The sequence below is a fragment of the Macaca fascicularis genome, chromosome 1, assembly GCF_037993035.2.
Source record: "Macaca fascicularis isolate 582-1 chromosome 1, T2T-MFA8v1.1".
NCBI classification, from domain to species: domain Eukaryota; kingdom Metazoa; phylum Chordata; class Mammalia; order Primates; family Cercopithecidae; genus Macaca; species Macaca fascicularis.
In genome coordinates this window covers 63628776-63653520 of record NC_088375.1, presented here as the reverse complement: position 1 = coordinate 63653520, position 24745 = coordinate 63628776, and the positions used below count along the sequence as shown (strand labels likewise).

General features: G+C 51.3%; 1 protein-coding gene across 4 annotated transcripts; it reads left to right on the top strand.

Moving 5' to 3' along the window:
- Positions 1-1075: 1075 nt before the first annotated feature.
- Positions 1076-24459, top strand: SLC41A1 (solute carrier family 41 member 1). 4 transcript variants are annotated; one of them, XM_074034656.1, is made up of 11 exons: positions 1076-1152; positions 3750-4767; positions 12121-12228; positions 13349-13420; positions 14078-14222; positions 14363-14509; positions 15127-15274; positions 16185-16264; positions 17707-17841; positions 18166-18314; positions 21860-24459. In XM_074034656.1, the coding sequence occupies exons 2-11, from the start codon at positions 4396-4398 to the stop codon at positions 22043-22045; spliced, it is 1542 nt and encodes a 513-aa protein (XP_073890757.1). In that variant the 5' UTR covers positions 1076-1152; positions 3750-4395; the 3' UTR covers positions 22046-24459. The 4 variants fall into 4 exon arrangements, with proteins under 4 accessions (XP_073890757.1, XP_073890760.1, XP_005540676.1 ...); XM_005540619.5 differs by lacking the exon at positions 1076-1152 and adding an exon at positions 1683-2036; XM_074034659.1 differs by lacking the exon at positions 12121-12228.
- The last annotated feature ends 286 nt before the right edge of the window (positions 24460-24745 follow it).

Sequence of the window (24745 nt, the reverse complement as noted above, 5' to 3'; positions counted from 1 at the left end):
CAGGAGAGGGAAACTGTTTTCAAGTAAGTGAAAACATGGAAGGTAGAAAGGAAATAGGAGAGAGATCAAGGATTTATACACCGGTAGCTGAGCTGTGGCAAGATTAAATGGGGTAGTGGAGGGGAGGGAACTGTTGAATACAACAGGGCAAAAGTTGCCTCCAGCCCAACTGAAGTTTCTCCAGATATATCAGCCTTAATTCCCCATCCAGCCCCACACCCCGTATTCACAAACCTCATCTTTCTGGACAAGGCCCAGCATTTCCCAGACTAGCAGCTACTTCTCCAGGCAGAGAAACCCAGTATTTGAGGCCAAAACTGGGGTCTGAGACACTGATATTTTGCTCTAGTAGGTCCTGTGAGTCTGCAGGCCCTTGATGCAAATACTCCAGAGCTGATCCGGAATCATCCTGGGGGTACTGGTTTGGCGTGGGTGAGGGGAACAGGGTTTGGTATGTGTATTTGTCATCCTTATCAAAAGGAATGACCTGCTCAAGTTGCTGTGTGTGCTCTTGTGTGCCCGTGCCCAAAGTTTCATACACAGCACTGCGTTCTCCTCTCCCCAGGCACATCTTTGTTCCAAACCCTATTCAGGGGTCTAGAGCCATGTTCGAATGCCCCCGGGCCACTTTCAGGGAGGAAAAGGACAGGAAGGAACCGTTGGTCACAGGTTCCACTGACAAGAGGGGAAAACTTGGGGGTGGGAGTTCCTTTATGGGGGAGGTCACACCCCCTGCACAAAAACATCCCAAAGAGAACTGGCATTGAGTTTGTGTTGGAGAGATGGAGATACCCCAGGGAGGAAGTGGCGAAAGGTGAGCATGGGAACACCCCTCTTTGATCCCACAAGGTGCGTCAGGGAAAGTTGGATTTCATTTAGCGCGGGATGGAGACATCTCTCCGCACGCTGCCACCAGGCTCAGTGGGTCAGAGGAAGTGAGGCTCCCCTCCCTCCTACCTCAGGTGATACGTGTGCGACCCCAGCCGTGAGTCTGACCTCCTTTCCCTCCCGCCCACCAGTCTCCACCCCTTTCGAGGCTGGGACTTTTTTAAGGCCGGATTCGTCAGGGGTGAGCCATTTGCTCAAGGAACGCGGAATCTGGAGGGAGCTGAATGAAGAGCTGGCGGGAGAGGAGCTGTGTCCAAGAGTAAGGTAGGGACTGTTCTGTCCGGGTACCGAGCGGGAGGAGGGAGCACGCGGATGGCTGCTTGAGCCCAGGGTCAGAGGTGGCTGGCTGGCTGGCTCCACAGGGACGTTTGCCGGTCTTCCCGAAGCCCAGAGGCTCCAAGGAAACATCCAGCGGCAGGAGAGGACGCGCACTGTCGCACACGCCTCTCAAAGGCCGCTGGGGCTCCGGCGCGGCGCAGCGGACCCGGGGGCGGTAGCACCACGCAGTGAGCTCGGGCAGCGGGTCCCCCGGACCCCGGGCGGATGGGCGCTGGGACCCGCTCGCTCCAGGCGCGTAGAGCCGGCTCCCGGTTCCCGTCACTACTCTGACTGCGTTTCCCCGGCGCCCCGCCTCCAGGGCAGCAAGCGAAGGAAAGGGGCCGGGCCGAGGGTGATCCCGCCCCCTCCCCAGTCCCTGATTGGCTGCTGCTGTTGTCCATCCGAGAATCTATTTTTGATGGAGGGGGGTTGCCACCCAGTCTGCCCCAGATCACGTTTGCCACCGGCAGCCAACCAGTTGGGCCCAAGTCCGCGGGCAAGAAGCGATTGGGGGCGAGTGAGCTCGGCCCCCCGGTCCCCCGTCCGGGTGCCCCCCCGCCGGGCCTGAAGCGGTGTATCCTGCCCTCCCCGGTCACCTCCCACGCGTGGAAGCGGAGCGGCGGCCTCGCTGTAACGCAGAAGCGAAATGTAGCCAGCCGGGTGTCGCGGCTGGACGCTCGCCTTGGCTGGGGGTGTGGGGGGGGCACGCCGGGGGCCAAGGAGGACTGCCGAGGAGGAGTGATGAGAAGAGGGGGTACCCTGCACCCCCCGAGACCACGGGCCCCGTTGCCACTCGCCAGGCGCCCCCCTTCCTCCCAAGCGAGAGGCAGGTCAGTCCTGTGGGGTCCTGGGGCGGGGAGGGGGTGGTTGAGGGCGGGAGTCCTGGCGCGCAGCGCATTTGCTGAATCTGAGTGGTGGAGAGACTGAGGAGGCCACCCAGTTACTTTCTCTCCCTCCTCGGGGTTGGGGATACTAAAATGGGTCTTTTTTGTCCCCGCCTGGGAGGAGGGGATAGGGCGTCCTGGTTCACTTTTGCTTCTTTCGTCCCAGGGCCTTAGGCCCATCTGAAGTCTCTTTACTGGGGGAGTGGTGAGGGAGGACTGGCTTCCCCTCCTGCGAGCCCCCTCTCAGGTTCAGTGGCCTGCCAGGAACACAGGAGGGAGGCGGGGGTGTCAGCTTTTAGCGGACTCAGAAACTTTTCTGGCATAGGGGCCCTAGGACTCAGAGGTTTCCTCCTGGATCTCTGGTGAGAGAGTTTGAAAGAACCACAGTACTGTGTTTAAGGAGATTGAAAAAGGGAGCCCTGATGGGTGACTGAATTGATAGAGGAAACAGTTCTCCTGGCCAGTTCCTGGGGTTTGATACCGCCTTTCCTAAACTGAAGTTGACTAATTGTGTGTGTTTGGAATACTTAAGGACCTGTTCCTCTTACCTGGTGGAACTCTCTTTAAATTTATTTTTTACGAATAAGAGTTCTTCTGGTGAAATGGAATAGGATGAGAGTCCATGAGGAATTAGGAAGCCTGGGGATTCCTTTAGGCAAAGAGAAGTGGAGCCATTACAGCTAAAGAGATGCATTTGGAGCAAGTGCATATTGGCTTAGGGTGCTTTGGTTTTTGTTTGGGGGTTTTTTTTTATTGCTACTTTTGTTTTTTTGTTTTTGTTTCTAAGAATTCCACTATATCCAACTCTCAGTAACCCTGGGGAACAGGAGGAGCCTAATTAACTGAAATGCGTGGGTAATAAGCAATCATTTTATGCTCTGTCCCTTCTAACTGAGATAACTCCGTTGTCCTATCTGACAAGCTCACAGGGCCAAGAGCAGGGGGAGAGGGGGAGAGACAGAGGCCTGGATCCGAGTCAGCTGTCTGAGCTCTTTGTAATACTGTTGACTCTCAAGGGCAGGAGTGGGTAGGCCTCTGGCTCTTGGCCTTGGTCTGGCAGGCTTGCCCCACTGCCCAGGGAGTCCTCCTAGCTTTGTTTTGTTTTCTCAGAAGCTAGAGCATTCTGGGGTCTGGGGGACTTCACGCAGCAATCAGTTTCTCCCTGTTTCTTTGCCCTGTGTGACTGTCTTTCTGTTGCTGTCTTGTGATGATAAGCAGTCACTTTATACAGGGGTGGCTTGTGGCAGGGAGTTTGTGACTGAATTTATAACTGAACCCCACTTAAATAATGGAGGGGCATTCAAGAAGGGGTCTTGCTGAGGACATACCTATCCACCCCCAGTTGCTGAGGAAACAATGCAGAGGGCACTTGCATGGCATCTTCCTAATCCCAGGCTGGTCACATCTCGTTGCTGGTGACCATGGTGGTGATCCCCCAGGAGGGTTGCTGGTGGGGAGGATGGCAGGGATAGCTCCTGCTGAGCCTCAAGATGGAGCAGTGCAGGACTAAGTAATTTTTGCGAAAAAAGGGAGGCAAATAGCAAACTCTATAACTATATGACGAACTCCTAACTGCCTTGGGGGGAAATTCTCCCAGTAGGAGCTGTCCTTTGCTGTAACGTAATGTTCTTTTTCTTTTCTTTCTCCTTCCCACATAAGGTGTTCCACACTGATTCTCGTGACTTTAAGGACCAGGGATTTGAAGAGGTATTAGCTCTTCCCAGGAAGAGAGGAAGTTTCTGGAAGAGAAGGAAAAGACAGCAGATGCTGCACTGGGACCAGCAGAGCCTAAGGAGCTGTGGGAAGCTGACAGAGCCCAGCCAAAGCAGTGGGAAGAAGCCACAGTCCCAGGCCGGCACTGTGTTCTGAAAGATTTGAACTCAAGCTGCTTTTCAAGGAGGAGGGGCCCCTTCAGAGGGCGCCCCAGACTTTGGTTGAGCTCTTCTACTCTGGATGCCCCCTACTCCCAGGAGCCTGCTGCTGAGAACCAAAGAAGATAAGAGGACAGATATATTTTCTTCAAGCACAGAGCTGGTGGGTTGGAGTCAGGCATCTGCACCCCTAGTGGCTGTCTGGTGAGGAGTTTCTTGTTTCTGCCCAGCTTGCGGCTTCAGTGCTTGATGGGGCTGCCTGTTGGTGGATCAGTTTTTGCAGTGCCTGGTAGGAGTGGAGAGCCGTGGGAAGAGGTCCCGCGGCGCCCAAGCCTGGGTTCACCCCAAGACTAAGTTCTTTCCCAAGTTAGAGAAGGAGAGAGAAAGCAAAAAGAAGAGAGGAAAGTTCTCCCTTCCCCTCCTCCCTGCCTGTCATGTCCTCTAAGCCAGAGCCGAAGGACGTCCACCAACTGAACGGGACTGGCCCTTCTGCCTCTCCCTGCTCTTCAGATGGCCCAGGGAGAGAGCCCTTGGCTGGGACCTCAGAGTTCCTGGGGCCTGATGGGGCTGGGGTAGAGGTGGTGATTGAGTCTCGGGCCAACGCCAAGGGGGTTCGGGAGGAGGACGCCCTGCTGGAGAACGGGAGCCAGAGCAACGAAAGTGACGACGTCAGCACAGACCGTGGCCCTGCGCCACCCTCCCCGCTCAAGGAGACCTCCTTTTCCATTGGGCTGCAAGTGCTGTTTCCATTCCTTCTGGCAGGCTTTGGGACCGTGGCTGCTGGCATGGTGTTGGACATCGTGCAGGTAGGACCTGAGTAGGGCAGCTCTTGACTGTGAGCCCAGGGCCACCTTTGCCTGCTGGGAAACTTTTAACTTCCTCTCTACCTCCCTGTCAGAAGTGGCTGCTGCTTCCTAGAATACTGTTTCCCTTTGGATCATGTCCTTGGTTTCTTCTTAGTCTAGTTCCTTCCTACAGAAACCTCAAGGAAGCCGAGTAGCCCCGGGGAGGCAGTCAGGGCAGTATTGCTAAATAGAAACAGAATTGGCTCCAGAGCTCAGGCTTGGGAGAGGAGAGATGGAACAGGGTCGTTGCTTGCCATCTCTCCCAAGCATTCCTGCCGAGCCCAGCTCAGTAGGAGACATTTACAAGGGTCTCCTCTTTATGCCTTTTCTCCCCTGCATTTGTGGTTTCAAGGATACCCATAATAGAAAGCTCAGTTTCAAGCCTCTCCTCCATCCCCCTACTGGGCAGGAATTTGTTCAGCTGCCAAGAGGGTCTCAAATTAAGTGGGAAGGCTCTTGAAGGTATTTTGCTTTGCTTATCTTCCTGTAACCTTGGCATAATCCCCTTGGGGAGGGGGGGTGGACACTTGCTGTCTGATGCATGATTCGGAGATTTGGTGTAACAAGACCCAAAAGCACTAATTATCTGCTGTAAATGGGGACAAAATGTAACTAGGCCTGGGCAGAACTGTCGCTCCTCTTTGCTCCTTACCTGTCATTCTGAACCTGCCCTGGGCAAAGAGGGTTCTTTTTGAGGACATTGGGTAGAATGAAGTATGAGAGTCGGAGGGACCTGGAAGCTAAGAGCCAGAGACGTGCTATGTTAATTTATTGTGAGTCAGGACTTATAAAGAACCTCCAGGTCCAAGAGATAAAGTTTTGTTTTTAGATGAAAGTCTTTTAGGCACAGTGTGGCACACCAAACTTTTTGAAGGTGCTGGGTTTATCTAAGTAATTCAGCAATGTGTATCAAATTCCTGCTAAATGCTGGCCTCTGTCCTAGGTACTCAGAGAAATATTAATACTGAGGCAGAAAGAGATCTGGCTTTTGCTTTTTGGGACCCCCAGTGTTCCCTGACTATGATATCTCCCAGAAGGACACGAAGCTTAGCGTCACCTTCCCTGTGCCAAGCCAACCCTACAGACCATAGTGATATAGAGTCCTGCTGGTAGGTCTCGCCATGCCTGTGTCCCGGGAGACTGAAGATGGTTGGTTCTTGATAGTGTGTGCACATGGAGTACTTTGACTTGAGCCCTTCAGGGGAACCCTGAACCGTTGATTGCTCATGAGAATGATGTTTAAGTCATGCCGAAGTGCCTTGCACTGCCTCCCCTTTCCCCAAACCTGTTACCTTGAAGATTATTCCTGCATGGAGGTTGGGAAGCCAGGCTGGAGCTTTGGGTTCCTCCCCCTAGTGGCTGTTCCTCCCCCTAGGGCAGTGACTGGGACAGTAGGAGGAGGAGAAAGAGACTAGGGTAACATTTTTCTCCACCTCTTCTATTCTTTTCCTGTGGTCTCAGTTCTCATTCTTGGAGTTTTTGCATTCTGGTTTGATACCTACAAAGGGGTGCAGAACCAACGTCCAGACGTGAACTGAAGAGGGTTGTCTTATTTTCTGGATAATAATAATGGTAGTGGGGAAGCATTTGGGGGGCTCTTCTGAAGGCCCATGAGGTAGGATCCATAATCATCTCCATTTTGTAGGTAGGGAACCTGTAGCTTAGAGGGATTAGGTAACTTGTCCCTGGTCATCTGACCCCAGAGCCCACACCACTAACCCCTGTGGCCTTCACCATGGCCATGGTTCACCAGTTGGTTAAAAACTCGGAGAAGGGGCCAAGTGCAGTGGCTCATGCCTGTAATCCCAGCACTTCGGGAGGCCGAGGCAGGCAGAAAGTGCCCCAAGACCCTGGGGCCATCTGGAGAAGCTGGCTATGGAGTGTCCCCAGTGTCTTGGAGCAACTGAGCAGGAGTCCGTGTTGGCCATGGTTCAGATGTCTCCTTGGTCCAGGGCCCCCATCTTTCCTTGCTGCTACAGAAAACTTGCTTTCTCTTTCACCAACGCGATGCAAAAAAAAAAATTAAATTGTAATTTTAATTTAAAAGAAAAAGAAAACCCACTCTCTTCCTAGAAGGCTCATTTCTCTCCTCCTCTTATCTGCCCTCTGGTAAATGTGCACAGCAGCATCTGCAGTGAATTAAGGGGCTGGTACTGGCCCAAAGTAGGAAAAGAATAAATGGACGTCCATCTGCTCTAACTTCCCAACCATGGCTGAAAGTTCCTGCAGCATCTGGAAGGGAAGCAGGCTGGGGCCTGGTGTTGGCTTCTGAAGGGGGTTGGGATATGGGAGCCTCCTCACTGCAGGAGCCTTGTGCCCATCTGCCCAGTTTGGTCCTAGGCTGCTCCGGACGTCTCACTCCCTTTATCTGTCAGCCTTTGTGAGGGATGGGGTGGCAGGAAGTAGTGTGCCCATCTGCACTTTAATTCCCAGCTCGATTAAGATGAGTCCTTATTTTAGCTCACTACTCACCTGCTAAGGATCTCGAACAAAGCAGACTCTGCTGTGTATACAGAAGTCTACAGCAATGAAAGTGGATGGCAAGCGTGGCCTTGGGGAAGTAGAGTGGGAATGAAGTATTCCTCCTGGGCCTGGCCTGCTCCTGTGGTCGCAGCATCCCTAGGCGGGACACTCATACCTGCTTCACTTGACTACCCCTTCTGCTTTTCCCATCTCTGTCCCCTGCCTGCTGTCAGGGACCCATTTGCTTTCCTCCTGCTTTGTACCGCACCGTAGATCCAGGTGTTGCCCTAAAGCCCTTTCCTGGACACCTAGAGGATGCCTCTTGGAAGAGCCTCAGACAGGTGAAGCCTGGGGTTACTGCAATCTCATCTGACCCAGTCCTTACCCTAAAAGATCAGCTCCAGCCCAGCTTCTCCCACAGGAGCCGATTCTCCCACAGCCTGGAGCCTAAAGCTTGTATCTGGGAATTTAAGTCTTCTTAATGTCTTGATTCCTGGCTCTGACTTTCTTCCCTGCTGCTACCCTCCTGAGGTGGCTCAGGCCAGAACCCTTGAAGGCAGTTCGGGGTCAGTGTATGAGCTTGGAGTAGGTGAGGGATGGAAGAGGCGCATTGGAAGGGCAAGGAAGAGGTACTGGCAGGACCACCAAGGATCGAGATTTGCGATTGCTGTGCCTCAGGATTTGTTTTGGCTATGGGGGAGGCAGTCTCTTCCCTCACCTCCAGAATACCAGGGATCCATGAGCCCCTCACCCCAAGGTTAGAGAAGGAAAGAGATGAGGGGCTGCATTTCTGAGAAGCAGTTAAAATTTAGATGTTCCCCTCACCCCCAAGCAGGGCAGCACTTCCCGGAACGTGCCCTTTTTCATCCCCGTCAGAGCAGGAAGGCGTGGGTGGCTGCTTGGCGGACGGGTGTGACTTCAGGGGCAGATACTCCCAGCCTGGATGAACAGGATGGGGCTGAATTTGGCCAAAGGAGGAAGAAGAGCTACTTACTGTCTGCCCCTGCCACATCCTGCCTACTCCTAACCTCAGGGCCACCCTGATTCCTGGGCTGGTTCCACATCTCCAGCCTCCAGCATCTCTTCCCAGAGTCCTATGCGTGCCCATGTGTCAGAGGCTTTCTGCCTGAGCTGCAGCTTTGAGAGGGTTTGTGGATGAAGAAAGTATGTGTGCAGGAATTGGCTTCTGTGACCCAAGTGCCAACTCGGGGCTTTGCTGGCCCAGGGTCAGGTAGTGTGAGGTTCCAGGCTATATTCTGTAAGAGTCAGGAAGACTTTTGCACAGGGGCTCTTACTGTGACTGCTCCCTCTCATTGCCTGTCTGTCTCTCATCCCATGCTCCTAAAACTCCGTACTTTGTAGGTCCTCCTATATCTATAAGGAGAGAGTGCATTGTGCTGGGAGGTGGAGAGATTTGGGGGTGCTTATGGTAGCAACCAGAGGAACTTAGCTGAGCTTTATACATTTTTTGTTAAATAATAGTAAAAGCAAGCAATATTAGTTACAAACAGCTCAGAAAACATTGCTTGCATACATGTGGAGTCGTCTTCTGGGTTTTTTCTTTCTACGAGTACATATACATTAAAAAATATACCTACCTGCAGAAGTGAGATTTTCATGGAGCTGGCAGCTTGGCAGCAGGGTGGAGCCAGTGTTTTGGGGTGAAGATGAGATCTGAGGCTGTGCTCTGAGAGGAGCTTTGAAAGCCCACAAGGAAGGGGAGAAAAGGGGGATTTTTCCCCTCTCTGGAGCTGGTTTGGGAGGAAGCAGGAGGCGAAGCAGAGCAAGGCCGGACTGCAGGGAGCCGGAGCCTCAGTGGTATGTACCAGCCGTGTTCAAGAGTAATAGTCCCCAAGTTGCTCCAGGGCAGATGGAGCTCACTGGGGCTGCCTTCACTCTGGGGGGTCTGAGGGTGGGAAGGGATTTACCTCCCTTCAGTGTTTGGAGGGGGCTGGCTCATCCTGTGGCTGCCTGGAAGCCCAGTAACTGTTGTTGAGATGGGGGGCTGTCTCCTCCCCATTGTTAGTCCTTATGGTGGGGCTTCCCTAAGGAGAGTCCCAGGTCTTCGCCAGACCAGGAGCGCAGGCAAGCGTATGCTCCAGCCCCATTGAAATGAGCCCTTCCCCAGGGTCCTGTGAGGCCTCCCACCCCATCCACACAGAGAGAGCTCTGACAAGAAAAGAGAGGTTCTTGCCTTATAGGGCCACCCAGTACTCAGCTTCTCCTGGTCTCAAGCCCTAGCCCCACCCGCTCTGATAGCCTTGCCTTTTGGTTATTGTGGTAAAAAATATGTAACATAAAATTTACTGTCTTAACCCTTTTTAAGTGTGCTGTTCAATAGTACTAAGTATATTCACCTCGTTGTACAACAGATCTCCAGAACTTCTCATCTTCTCCAGCTGAAGCTCTGTACCTATTAAAGACTCACTCTTTTCTCTGCTACCCCAGCCCCTTGTTTCCACCATTTTTCTTTCTGCCTCTATGAATTTGAATACTTAGGCTGGGCACGGTGCCTCATACCTGTAGTCCCAACACTTTGGAGGTCTAGGCGAGAGGATCCTTTGAGCCCAGGAGTTCGAGACCAGCCTGGGCAATATAGTGAAACCCCTGTCTCTACAAAAAATATAAAAATTAGCCAGGTGCATACCTGTAGTCCCAGCTACCCAAGAGACTGAGGATGGCTGGAGCCTGAAGCCATGATTGTGCCATTGCACTCCAGCCTGGGCCACAGAGTGAGACTGTGTCTCAAAAAAAAGAAGTTGACTACTTTGGATACCTCAGATGAGTGGAATCATACAATGTTTTTTATGACTAGAGTAATATCCTCAAGGTTCATCCATGTTATGGCATATGACAGGATATCCTTCCTTTTTAAGGCTGAGAAATATTCCATGGTATGTATGTACCACACTTTGCATATTTTGTGTATTCGTTCATTCCTTGATGGACATTTGGGTTGCTTCCACCTCTTGGTTATTGCATATAGTGCTACAATGAACATGGGCATACTAGTATATCTTCAAGACCTTGCTTTCTATTCTTTTGGATAAATATCCAGAAGTAGGATTGCTGGATCATGTGGTAGTTTTATTTTTAATTTTTTGAGGAACCACCATACTGTTTTTCATAGCAGTTGCACCATTTTATAGTCCCACCAAGAGTGCACAAGGGTTCCAATCTCCACATGCTTTTTTTTTCTCTTGAGACAGAGTCTTGCTCTGTCACCCAGGCTGGAGTGCAGTGGCACAGTCTCGGCTCACTGCAACCTCTGCCTCCCAGGTTCAAGCGATTCTCCTGCCTCAGCCTTTAAAGTAGCTGGGATTATAGGTGTGTGCACCACTCTCGGCTAATTTTTGTATTTTTAGTACAAACAGGGTTTCACCATGTTTGCCAGGCTGGTCTCCAACTCCTGACCTCAAGTGATCCACACGCCTTGGCCTCCCAAGGTGCTGGGATTATAGGCATGAGCCACCGCAACCGGCCACTGCTCATCTTTCACGACAGAGTGTGGGTGTTGGAAATGCCTTGAGAGACCATCTGACTGGTCCCTGAATTGAACATTTTTCAAGAGCTTGAGGCCCTTGTAACTTGTCTAAGGTGTCCAGCTGGTCTACGTGAGGAGGCATATTGGGGAGTAAGCAGGAGGCCCGTCCCTGCTGTCTCCTGTCGGAGACCCAAGGCTCTCGGTCCAGTGCCCTTGCCCAACATAGTCCTTGGCCTCCCAGCCATGATACCCAGACCAACCCACATATATCCACCTGGCCTGCCTCTTCCTCCCTCTCCAAACCTGGAGGCTTTCCATTCTTAAAACAAATAAAGGAAACCACCTACCCGGTTAGGGCCAGGAAGGGAGACACAATCCTAACCTTTTTTGCAAGTCCTCAGTTTCAGTTGCAAGTAAAGTAGCTTTCAAATAGCCAGTCCTGGCTCCTGCAATCTTCTTAGCACTAACTAGTAGAATACACTCTGGACCCCAGTTTCCTCATTCACAAAATAAGAATAAAATAGCCCCTACCTTATTGGGTTGTTAAGATAATTAAAAGAGAAATACATGGAGATCACTTAGCCTAGCACATAATCAGTCCTGAATAGATGTTAACCAAAGACTGGTAGGAGAGCCAGGATTGATTGTCTTGGGACTAGAACTCAGGTCTCCTGACTCCCGTCCAGGGCGCTTCCTACAGGAGTACACTTGCTTCTCCTAACTGAGAGACTGAGGAAGGTATGTGGGGTAAGGCAGTGCACAGAGGAATAAAAAGCCTCTTACAGGCCAGCATTCAGAGGTTTGGGGGCCACAATCTTAATTCAGAGCCTGTTCAGAAGGAGAGTTGCTGTGGCTGAGGCCCAAAGCCCTTGGAGATAGAAACCAAACAAACTCTCTAATCTCCCCAGCCTCGGCCCCAGCCCCGTGGAGCCCAACTCTCCACAGCTGAGACAACAGAGAAACTGGACTGAAAGCAAAGGGGCCAGGGATTGCAATTTGAGGGGGGATTGCAAAGGATTTCTAGGGTGGCAGGCAGCCCAGGGCAGCTCAGCTGTGTGGGTCCCCATTACCCTTCCCCACCCACCTCCAGGAAAGCAGACAGAGGAGGTAGTGCCAGACTGAGAGTCTCCCAACCGGCAGAGACCCTCTCCATCCCCCTGGTTCTGGGTAGCAGGAAGGGGGGTTGTGTTGTTTGAAGAACCATGGGCTTGGTTTCGTTCCAGGGTTCTTGGAGGAAAGGTGGCTAGCGTGCTCACTCCCTGCTGATTCTATTTCCTCCTCGAACCCCTGATCTCAGACTACCTGTTGAACCTCAATGCCCACCCTTTGGGGCACTGAAATTCCTGGGTTCTGTTTTCACCTTGTAGCACTGGGAAGTCTTCCAGAAGGTGACAGAGGTCTTCATCCTAGTGCCTGCGCTACTGGGGCTCAAAGGGAACCTGGAAATGACCCTGGCATCAAGGCTTTCCACTGCAGTGAGTGTCCTGGCTGGGAGGAGCGGGGCACAGAGAGGACTCTGGGCAGCACAGAGCCAGAGACTGGGAGAGGGCTATGGGCCCTTCTCCACTACCCAGTCCTGGAGTGTGGGACTGGGGTGGGAAGGGAGGGCCTGGCTGGGCAGGTGTAGGGAGATCCCAGGCTGGGTGTCCTGCTCCTGGGCAGGGGCTCCCTGCCCAAAGTGGTTCCCAGGCTTGGTTTCTGGATGTCCCAGCCACCCCTGGACTCCTGCCCCACCCCCTACCTCTCAACCACCTCGTGACTGTTTGTGCAGCTTTGACAGGCAGGCATCATGCTGGTTCCTCCACCCGCACAGATGGGGGCCTCCTCTGATCTCCAGCCCTGCTTTGCAGCTGGGCAGGAGCAGAGCCAGGCCCTCCCAGCACCCCCAGTCCCCCGGCCCTCCCATTCCCTTTACCCATGGCAGCTTGCTCTTCTTTAAGGGAACAGACAGAGAGGAACTGCTCGTCACTCCTACCTCCCGCAGTCTTGAGCCATGACATTCCGGGCCTGAACAGATATAGGGCCCTGGGTTGGAGGTGGGAGATGATAAAACTCAGGAGGCCTGGGATGTCCCTGCACAGCCAAGAGTCTAGAGAAGGTGAAAGAGAGAAGTGGCATCCAACTTAACCCACCCTGACTTGCCCTACCCAACTTCTGGCCCATGCCCCCCTCTCCTTCCCGAATACTCTTGGAGCCTCAGTCCTGCACCAGCAGCTGACCTTTCCTTCCTTGGGATAGCAGGCTGGCTTCAGAGTCAGGGACTGGGTTGTTCTGACCCATGCAGGAGTGGGCTGCCCAGATAAGCAGGGCAAAGAATGGAATTTGCCTCTGCTCAGCTGGTGTCCTGAGAGGAAGAGAGGCGACTGCCTAGGGGACCCCCCTCCCATCCCCTACCCAGCTGCAGGAGCTCAGCTTTAGCTCCTTCCCTCTTGCCTCAGTTTCTCTGATCCTGCTTCACCTTTCCAGGACTGTCAGGTCCTGCTCTCAGAGTCTTAGGCCACATGTACTGCCTCATGATCTAGGCAGGAGCCTAATGGATGGAACTTCAGGCCTTTTCCAGCCTGGAGCTCCAGCTCCTTGCCCTCCCTCTCCCAGGCCAACATCGGACACATGGACACACCCAAGGAGCTCTGGCGGATGATCACTGGGAACATGGCCCTCATCCAGGTAAGAAGGCAGGGACCAGAGAGGGTGGGCTAAGCTTCCCCTTAGTCAGGAATCTCTGAAAGGCTTAGGTCAGCCCCAGCAGGCTCCTGAGTAAGTCTCCAGTATCCCACTGAGCTGGCTTCCCCCAGAGTAGCTCTAGGAGATAACTAGGTTACCCAAGAAAATGCCCAAGATGAGGAGAGCCCAGCATCACCCATTCCAGTTCTCAGTTTCCGGTGGTGCAGGTGCCTTTGAGTCCCAGCAGATCCTGGCAATATGAGCAGACTCAGGAGTGACGAGATGTCCTGTGCCACTGCTGTTCCATCTCCCCCTGAGACCACACAGGTTCAGACCGGGAGCCTTCCCCCTTGAGGCCCAGGCCTTGACTCTGGGTGGAAGGCTCTGACTCTGTTGAACCTCACTCCCATCCCCAGAGGCACACTCCTTCAGCCAATAACATGTTCTGGGCTCCTGCAGAGTGCACTGCCCAGTACTAGTGTCTGGTGTGAACCTAAATAAATAAAGACATCCTTCCAGCCTGGGAGGACTGGACAGTGCAGTCCAGCCTGCCTCCTGGGGCTACTGCCAGCCAGGAAGAGGTCTGCCCAGATGCTCATGACCTCAGCTTAGGAAGCCCACTGCTCCCAGGGCTTTCCAAGTTACCACTCCTATCCCTAGGTGCAGGCCACGGTGGTGGGCTTCCTGGCATCCATCGCAGCTGTCGTCTTTGGCTGGATCCCTGATGGCCACTTCAGTATTCCGCACGCCTTCCTGCTCTGTGCTAGCAGCGTGGCCACAGCCTTCATTGCCTCCCTGGTACTGGGTAAGGAAGGGAGGGCATAGAGGAGTAAGGAGTGCCACCCCAGAGGTGTTGGCTGCACCTGGCACTCCACTCTGTCTTTTTGTTTGTTGAGACTCCTTTCTCTCTTCTCACCCTGCCTGCCCCTCCCACTTCCTCACCAGGTATGATCATGATTGGAGTCATCATTGGCTCTCGCAAGATTGGGATCAACCCAGACAACGTGGCCACACCCATTGCTGCCAGCCTGGGTGACCTCATCACCTTGGCGCTGCTCTCAGGCATCAGCTGGGGACTCTACCTGGAACTGAGTGAGCCACCAAGAGTGTGGCTCGGGTGGAGTCCTGGGTGGGGTTGGGAGAGATGGTAGTAGTTTGGAAATGTGCAAGAGTTTCTTCTGTGTTCTTAAACTATTTGGTTTGAACACAGGTTGTAATAATTCCTGATCTTAGAGATGTGAAGCTAAGTACTGATCTCAAATTCAAGCAGGCATCAGGGTCGGGGAAAAGTATCAGAAGTATATTCCTGTTTGGTCATGCATATTCTTACTTCTCTTGGAGGGATGAGGTGGCAAGAGTAAAGGAAAGGAACAAGAGGCTGGGATCTGCTTGCAAAATGAAGAAACGGGTGGGAGATGGTGATTTCTGGGATCCGATCAAGAGACCGAGAGTGTCTGTCCTCTGGTCTCTGTCCCTAATTGGTTCAGTGCCTGGCTAGCTCTCTACCTTGGTTTCCCCATCCATAAAATGAAAAAGGCTGGTACCACCTACCTCCTGAGCTGCCAGTGAAGATCAAATGGGGTAGTGTGTTTACTGGCATTTAGTGTAGTCTTGCTATTGATCTGTTGGGACATTTTCAGGCTAAGCCAGGGAGAAACTTGGAGTAGGGAACCACAGTGCTTATCTCCCTCTCACCTCTGCCCTCTCAGATCACTGGCGATACATCTACCCACTGGTGTGTGCTTTCTTTGTGGCCCTGCTGCCTGTCTGGGTGGTGCTGGCCCGACGAAGCCCAGCCACGAGGGAGGTGTTGTACTCGGGCTGGGAGCCTGTTATCATTGCCATGGCCATCAGCAGGTAGGCTGGAGCCCTGAGTATCCACTCCTACCCCACTCCTACCCCACTCCCACCCTGCCACAGACTTCTTTTTAAACCCTGGAGAGAGGGGGTGGGGGTCAGACCCTAGAAATGTGTTCATTAGTGTATCAGTCACATGTCCTTCTGTTGAAAATGACAGAAACCATCTGAACTGGGTTTCATTCCAAGGCAGAATGTATTGGCCTGGAGAACCAAAAAGGCACAGCTGAATTCAGGGACATACCTAAGATCAGGGCCCCAGTACTCTGTGACTCTCCGCTCTGCTCTTCTCTGTCATGGCCTGCAGCCCAGGTTTATGCTTTTCTTATTCCTACCAATTCCAGTGGGAAGAGAGAGTCTTTCTCCCACCAGTGCCACAAAGTCCCAGTATAGAGTTCCACTGCTTCTCATCTGGTGACATGATTCTCTCCAAACCAGCCAGCGTGGCCTCGGGGCTGCGATCCTCTGATTGGATGGATGTGGAGCCTAGCCATCACTGAGGCATTGTCACCTGAGCCACAGTCACTGAGCTTGAGAGAGGTGGTTCCCTGAGGAGGAGCCCAGAGCTATCACCAGAAAGGGAAGTAAATGCTGAGTGGGCAGAACAACTGAGGTCCTCAGCGGCAGATAGTTCCACAGGCTGCTCCTCCAGCCAACTTAGAGGGCAGGTACAGGAGGTGGTTGCCTAACCCAGTACCACCAGCTTGTTCTGGAGTCACTGCCCAGTCAGAATGTTATGAGCAGCACCTAATCCTGTCAAGGGAGGAAAGGACTGGACGATGAGGAACTCCTGAGAGCCACGGTGCTTCCCTTCATCTCCAATGATAGGTGGGCCTGGACCTCTCATCCCAGAGACTAAGGCAGAACCCTTCAGTGGTCTTTGCGTCATTTTGTCTTTATGTCTCTATAGTGTGGGAGGCCTCATCTTGGACAAGACTGTCTCAGACCCCAACTTTGCGGGAATGGCTGTCTTCACGCCTGTGATTAATGGTGAGGTCTGGGCATCAGCTTTCGGAGGGCAGGGCTGGGGGAAGGAAAGGGACAGGAGAAGAGGCCTTAAGGGGTTGGTTTCTGTATCAGTCAGGGTTCCAGTAGACAAGAGAATCTCGCTCAGATGTTTCAAGACCTTAATGAAGGGACTGCTTACAGAGGTGGGAGCAGAGTAAAAGGACAGATAAGGGATGTTGAGGCACCCAGAGATTAGCAGCAATGGGAAGCCTCTAGTCCTAAAGGGTCAAGGGGAGTATTTTAGTCCATTATCTGTTGCTAGAACAGAATACTTGAAACTGGCTAATTTATAAAGAAAAGAGGTTTATTTGGCTTCCAGTTCTGGAAGCTGGGAAGTTCAAGATTGGGCAGCTGCTTCTCGTGAGGGCCTCATGCTGCATGCAGACATCCAAATGGAGAAACAGAAGGAAAACTGAGCATGTGCAAAATGGGCAAAACAAGAGAAGCAAACCTCGCTTTATGACAACCCACTCTCATGGGAACTATACCTTTCCCAAGAAAGACATTAGTCCATCTTAATAACCTATTCAATCTTAAAGGCATCACCTCCCACCACCACATTTGGGGACCAAGCCTCAACATGAGTTTTGATGGGGACAAACTATATTCAAACCATAGTAAGGAGGGAACAGCATTATAGGAGCCCAGTGAAAGCTCTGTCTTTGCCCCCGGTGTGGGGAAGCCAATGCTGAAAAGCAGGGAGGGATTGGGAAAGACATACCTGATCTCTCTCTCCACCTGCCCTCTGGTCGCCTGCTGTTGCCTCCCACCGAGCAAACACAGTGGAAGCAGCCAGCAAGGGAGACTGGGTGATGCAGTCCATGGAGACCAGTCTCCCAGAGCTCAGAGCAAGACCGAGAAGAGCGGGGACCAGGTTGGGATGTGAGGGTAACAGAGAAATCGGCACAGGTCCTGGTGGAGTTACCAGTTTCCAGAGTTTGGAGCTCAAACCTGATCCTTGAAACTGGTTACCAGAGCCAGCATATGACCATAGGGTACCTGGGTCTGCTCAGAGTGTTGGAGAGCGGGTGAGGCAAGGCAGGGCTTCATCCCCTCAGCTGTGTAGGAAGGCAGGTGCCCATGCTGCACTGGTGGAGAAGTCAGGCTCTCTTGAGTCTGCAGATCTGCACGTATCCTTTCCAGCACTGTCACAGCTTTGCCAGGGGAACATGGAACTGCTGCATCTCCATAGAGGGGAGGATGAGGGAGGCTGGAAGATGCCCTGGAAGCAGGGGTCTTTGTCTGCCTTCTTAGTGTCTTACTCTTCTTTTGGGGACTGGTGAATGGGTGATGCCCACATAGACCCTAAATTAAGACAGAGGACAGTGCCTCTATAGATAAAACACAAAGAATGAGAAGATCATTTTGTTCCCACTCCTCCCCCTGACCCGTATCTGTGTCTAAGCCCGTATCTGTCTCTGCAGGTGTTGGGGGCAATCTGGTGGCAGTGCAGGCCAGCCGCATCTCCACCTTCCTGCACATGAATGGAATGCCAGGAGAGAACTCTGAGCAAGCTCCTCGCCGCTGTCCCAGTCCTTGTACCACCTTCTTCAGCCCTGGTAACGGCAGATTCCCAGGCTCCCAGCCCTGGGGGTAGTGGGCCTACTGTTGATGAGCTTCACTTAAGAGACAGCTGGGGCCCAGATCCACAGGTTCTCCTTCTCTGCTGGGCTGTGCCAGCTGTTCTGAAGGGCAGAGCCCAGGCAGGAGGGCTGTCTTTTCCTAGAGCACCCTAGGGGTTGGAGACCACAGGATGGAGAAGTAGAGACGTTCATCTGTCTGTTGCCCTGGGATATGGTGCAGTCCCTCCTGACTTTGAAAGACCTTCTGGGGCCAGGTCTTCTCCTCCCCTCCTCTTTACACCCTCTTTTCCCCAATTCCAGATGTGAATTCTCGCTCAGCCCGGGTCCTCTTCCTCCTCGTGGTCCCAGGACACCTGGTGTTCCTCTACACCATCAGCTGTATGCAGGGCGGGCACACCACCCTCACACTCATCTTCATCATCTTCTATATGACAGCTGCACTGCTCCAGGTACAAAGTGGCAAGAGCAAGGGCATGGGAAGGAACCAGGATGCCCTGCAGGGGTGGGAGAGGAGGCCAGACTTGGCCTCTTAGACACTCAACCTCCTATTTCTCTGTGTCGGGGCAGCTGATAAACACCGGACAAAGGTGCAGGAGAACAGATGGTAGTTCCAGTAGAGTCACCAACATGCTGTGTGACTTTTACCTTGTTCTTTTAGTTCTCTGATCCTCAGCAATACCTTTGTAAATTGAGAGGAATGGACCGGGGGTGGTAGTTTTCATGCAGGTGGTTGTAGGATGCTGAGCATGTGCGATTTGCGTGCCACCCCCACTGGCCGCAGAGTTCCATGTGGCTCTGTTTTGCATGCTAGTCTTTCTGAGAAATTCATTTGCATAAAGGGTCCCATAGCTTGAAAAACTGTCAAAACCACTGTACTAGATAATCTGTCGGATCCTGTCTAGCCTTGCCATTCCATGATACCATGACAATTGCCATTCCATGATACCATTGACAATTGCCATTCCATGATACCGTGACAGTTGCCATTCCATGATACCGTGACAATTGCCATTCCATGATACCGTGACACTTTCTCCCTTCTTGTATTATTACATTGTAAAAGCTTTTTATTTTGAAATCATTACAGATGTGTAAGAAGTTCTCAAAAAAAGGTTCAGAAATCCCATATACCATTACCCAATTTCTCCCCATGGGAAAATAACATTTTGCGTAACTTTAGGACAGTATCAAAATCAGGAAATTAGCATTGATACGATCCACAGTGCTTATTCAGATCACACTGGTTTTACATGCACTCGTGTGTGTGTGTGTTCTATGCAGTTTTTATCACAAGTGGAGATTTGTGTGGCCACCACTATAACCAAAACACAGAAAACTGTTTCATCACCACAAGGCTCCCTTATGCTATCCCTTTACAGCTAGGTCCACCCTTATTATTACCTTTTAAATTTTTGTAAGTTTGATTTTTGAACAGTCACATAGGTCAAAAATGTTTTAGGGTTCATAGTGAAACCTCAGTGAAAAGTCTTCTTTTCTGTCCTCTTCTTCACAGCCATCTGTTTTTCTCCTTCACAGACCATCAGTATTATCCCTTTGTTGTGTGTCCTTCAAACCTATTCTGTATTTATAAAAGTAAACGTATATTTTTCTTATTTCCCTCCTCTTTTTTACACACATGTGGTATACTGTACACAGTCTGCACCCTGCATTTTTCACTTAAGTTTATCTTTGAGATCGTTCCATATCAGTACATAAAGAGAACAACACCCTGACTTTTTTTTTTTTTTTTTTTTTGAGACGGAGTCTCGCTCTGCCGCCCAGGCTGGAGTGCAGTGGCCGGATCTCAGCTCACTGCAAGCTCCGCCTCCCGGGTTCACGCCATTCTCCTGCCTCAGCCTCCCAAGTAGTTGGGACTACAGGCGCCCGCCACCGCGCCTGGCTAGTTTTTTGTATTTTTTTAGTAGAGACGGGGTTTCACCGTGTTAGCCAGGATGGTCTCGATCTCCTGGCCTCGTGATCCGCCCGTCTCGGCCTCCCAAAGTGCTGGGATTACAGGCTTGAGCCACCGCGCCCGGCCAACACCCTGATTTTCTTACAGCTCCATCATATTCTATGATACACAGACCATAATTTTATTTCGCCGGTGTATTGATTAACACCTGTCCCTCCAGCCCCCTCACCCCCAGCTTTAGAAAGGTTGTGTTCGGACATCTTGGCAGGGGCGGGGCTGAGAATCAGCCATATGCTGTTGCCCTGCAGCAGTTAGCCAAGCTGTCGCATTCCATTGCTACTGGGTTCCAGTGCAGCACGTGATGGGAAGGTGGGGGTGGATATGCCAAGGGTCTGTGGTGGAGGTTTTCAGCTCATCTCTTGGCCTGGATTGGAAAGGATGAGCCTCGGTGCCATCACTCATGATGAATACCCTGGGAGACACTCTTGCCTCTGCTCTCCTCTCTAGATCTGTGGAGGGCCAGAGCGTGACACTTGATCCCCTGTAAAGGCTCTTATTGATCCCTTTGCCACCTCCTCCCAGCCGTGTGTCCTGGGGCCTGCTTGCGAGGCTGGAATGTGAGGACAGCTGCTACCATTCCCTTCCTAGGGCACGTCCCAAAGGCCTCCTGGCCATGCTCTGTATTTGGGACCCTTCTGCAGCTGCTGGAAAGGGTGTGAAGTTACGGAGGGCAGGGGAGCCGAGGCCGTGGTATCACAAGACAGCTGTGTGCAGGGCAGGCGAGAATGTGAAGAGTCACCTCTGGCTTCCTTGAAGAGAGGGCGGGATTCTCTCAGGCAGAGCCTAAAATTTTAAAAAAAGAGAGAGAGGACAGGAGAGCAACCAAGATTGCCTAAAGATAGATATCACTTCTGGCTTCCGGATCCCTTAAGGGCTGTGGTTCCCGCATCTGGATCCCTTAGGGCAGAATTTTCATACCACAGTATTTACACAGTATAGTCAGGGGTAAAACCTCCCAGATGACTGACTGTATTGGAGCTTAACCAGCAGAAACTGTTTCATTCTCACGCAGATGCAGTCATTTAGGGGAGCCCAAATGTCAGGCACTGTGCAGATTCTAGGAGATTCAGGCCTGCCCCACCATGGTATTCTAGATCAAAGGCATCGCCAACTTAAAAGCACGTGTGAATCTTGTTAAATGCGGACTCTGACTCAGGAGGTCCAGAGATTCTGCATTTCTAACAAGCGCCCAGCTGTTGTTGATGCTGCTGGTCCTGGGCCCACTGGCAAGATTCTGGTCTGAGTCATTCTTAATTCTCTGTATGAATAGAAGGTAAGCAAGAGCACAGATACAAATCAAAGCCGCAGATCATGTCAAATGTGTTTTGAATTGGTATGCAGTGTCTGCTTTATATTAACATTGAGGTGACTTATTCACAATTCACCTTTATTAGGACTAATGTTAAAATAAACTTGCGTTCTTTGAGCCCAGAGAATGGAGAGGAAATGGAATGGAAAGCCACAACAGAATGAAAAGGGTCAGGAGGAAGCCAGCTTGGGATGATCGTCTGTTACTTAGACAACTGCCAGCAGCAGCTTCAAATACTGTCCTTATACCACTCTGCCCAGAGAAGATATCCCTTTAGGAAAAGCTGACTCCAACAGCCAGCCCCCTGCCAGGCTCCTGGAAAGGCCAACATGGCAGGAATTGGAGTGACCCCAGAATAAGGTGACCCAGAGTTAGAGGCAAGAGGGCTGAGTTCCTGCAACAGGTAGGATCTAGGTCAGGAAGCTCCTCGTTTGGTAAACTTGGGAGCAGAATATAACGCTGATGTGGGTGACCCTGGGCCGTAGCAGCATTTTCCTTTCTAAAGAGCTCTCATTGTGCCTGTTGTCTGCTCAAGGTGGTAATTGTTGGGTGGAGGAACACAGAGAGGTTGCTGGAGTGGAGAGAGGAAGATAAAAAGTAAGGACTGTGGCCATCCAAGCCTTGTGAGGCACTGAATGGGTCTGATCATGTGGCCTCTGGCTCCCCCTGGAGAGAGGGGATGGCTATAGGCTGGGCCCTTTTTGTCTCCCCAGGTGCTGATTCTCCTGTACATCGCAGACTGGATGGTGCACTGGATGTGGGGCCGGGGCCTGGACCCGGACAACTTCTCCATCCCATACTTGACTGCTCTGGGGGACCTGCTTGGCACTGGGCTCCTAGCACTCAGCTTCCATGTCCTCTGGCTCATAGGGGACCGAGACACGGATGTCGGGGACTAGCTTGGTCACTCAACCTTTTCCCCATCCCTCTGCACTTTCTATTTGAAATTTTTCTTTTGTTTCCCTGTCCGTACTCCACCCTACACTCCCACCTCTTTCTAGGACTTCACTTTGATACCAAATTCTCATTATTTTCAATGGGAATTTTTATACATTGAGCCAAGTTTGTATAGCAAGAATCCAGGAAAGACAGACGGCCTGAGATAAGCAGTACAAGTAGGTTTTTGAGACAATCACCAAGTGCAATTTCATGGTGGGTGCCTCCAGGTGATGTGGACTGGGGCAAGGGAGTTTTGTCTGGAATCTGGGGACATGGGGTTTGGCTTTAGCAACCTGTCTTGGCCCTAATGAGAAACCCTTTGTGAGTGGGCTCTGGGTTTTTGGTTTTGTTTTCTTTTTTATCTGTTTTGTTTTATTTTTGGTTGAACAGAGGGACAGAAGAATAAGTAACACTCCCAAACACAGACATACTTTTGTAGAAGTGGACCAGCTTCAAAGCTCTGGACAGGAGACAGCTGCTCCAGGCCCCTGTGATCCCAGCTCTATTCTCTTGCCCTCTGGACCTAAGCCCTCCCACTCAGAAAGAGTAAGGTGGACTGACTTTTCAATGTGTGCACATGCCTCTTGTTCATTTACCTGATCAACATCAACAACCCCTCCCTCTGATCATTTCCAGTTGATTGTCATATTCAGGAAAAAATGGAACAGTGGACTCTTCTCTCTGTTGACCCATGTCCACCTATAGGTTCCCCAAAATCCACATTCTCCCTGGGCCCAGAGGACTGATTCTTTGTCTCTCTTCAACCTTCATCTGAAATTGTCTAAGCACTACCTTCCCCAGAGCTTGCCAGGTTGGGTTTTGAGATTAGGGACAGGTCATGGGTATGTGGAGAATTGTTTGGAGGTTGAGGACAACCACGGGTGTCTCATTGCTGCCGTTTCTCCTGAGAACATAATCACTTGATCACCTTGGACCCTGTCACTTCCTAAAATTACTCATTCTGTCATGCCATAGAAGTCAGTTTTCCTCTTTCTTGGCTTCTGCCCACAAACATTCACCAATCATTCATTCGCTCATTCAGCAAATATGCAGCCTCTGCAAGATGAGCTCTCCTGCAGGCAAGCATGGTCTGAAACATTCTTTGAGCAGTACTTATTGAGTGCCTACTATGTGTTAGGTACTGTACCAGGCACTGACAAGCCAGTGGTAAGGGAAACACAGCTCTAACCTCACCTCATTCTCCAGGTTACAAAGGCCATGTGCCCCTTTCAATCTGGCAGAGAAAGTTTCCTCGTTGTAAGTATTTGCATCTACTTCAAGCCAGATTCTTCTGCCTCTTTCTCCTTACTAGACCCCAACTCTGTGCAATGCTGACCACAGCTAGAGCCACCAGCCCCATTGGTCAACCAGTGTTTATTTCCCTAAACGACCCTTCCTCACATTCCCTTCCCTCCATCTCTCCTCACCAAGCACCCAAAAGATTTAGAACTAGCAGGGTGAACATCAACTGGTTGTTTCTACTTTTCTCTGCCTAGCACAGAATTGGGAGAAAGCTGGAGCCTCCATCTGCAGTCACACATGTACAGATCTGGGGATTTGGATGTAGGCTTTTTCTAACTTCTCTCTCAGAAGCTTCCACAGAAACCCTTCCATCTGTAGCCTCAAGGGCCCACCTCCAAGGGAAGGCTTAGGCAATGATCCTGTTTCTACCAAGACCACACCTTATCCCAGGAACTTGCCCTAGACCTCCAGAGACTATATTTTCTCTCTCTCCATTTCTACCCAGACCTCCAGGCTTCCTTCTGGAATCATAGAACCGTAGAATTGGAAGGAATTTTAGAGGTTATCTAGTTGGAGTTGTATCCAACAGAGTTCATTAACACCAGCCTGGGCTTGTTTTTCCTCCTCCCTCTGGACTTTTTTCATCTTTTCCTCCACTTCAAAAAACACTTGCACACAGATTCTTCTTGTACAGGCACCGAAACCAGCTCCTCTGCCCCTCAGGCTGTGTCCCTGTGATCTCCAGCCACCCCTGCCCCAGTCACTCGCCCCTTCCTCATCTCTGGAATTTGGCCAGGTAGTCCCAGAAGACTCTGGAGTGACCTCCTTTGCTTAAAAAGCAGACGGATAGGCATGCCCCAGGCCCTGAGTGTGTGAGCAGAGGAGGACTGGAGGGTGAGAGGGAAAGAAAATGAAGGTGACTTTCATGGAAGATTCATTTATTTTCCCCGATTGTACCAACTGCATGTATTTTTGGCCTGGCTGCAAGGAGCAATATTGGTTTACTCTCGTATCCTTAAAAAGTTACAGAACTGTGTCTTAAGAGAATTATTTATAGTTACTATAACTGAATTGACAAATGTCAACTTAACTGATAAATTATATTTGGTAAAATAAAGAGGACGTTTATTTAGATGGTTGGTGTTTCCTGTACGTCTCATCAAAAAGCAGCTTCAGCTGTTGTCTTGGGCCCCTCTGTAGGCCTTACCCTCTCCTCATTTAGGAGTAGAAAGGAGCCAAAGTGTGACAAGAAATGAAACATCTCGGCCGGGTGCAGTGGCTCACACCTGTAATCCCAGCACTCTGGGAGGCCGAGGTGGGCGGATCACAAGCTCAAGAGATCGAGACCATCCTGGCCAACATAATGAAACCACGGCTCTACTAAAAATACAAAAATTAGCCAAGCATGGTGGCAGGTA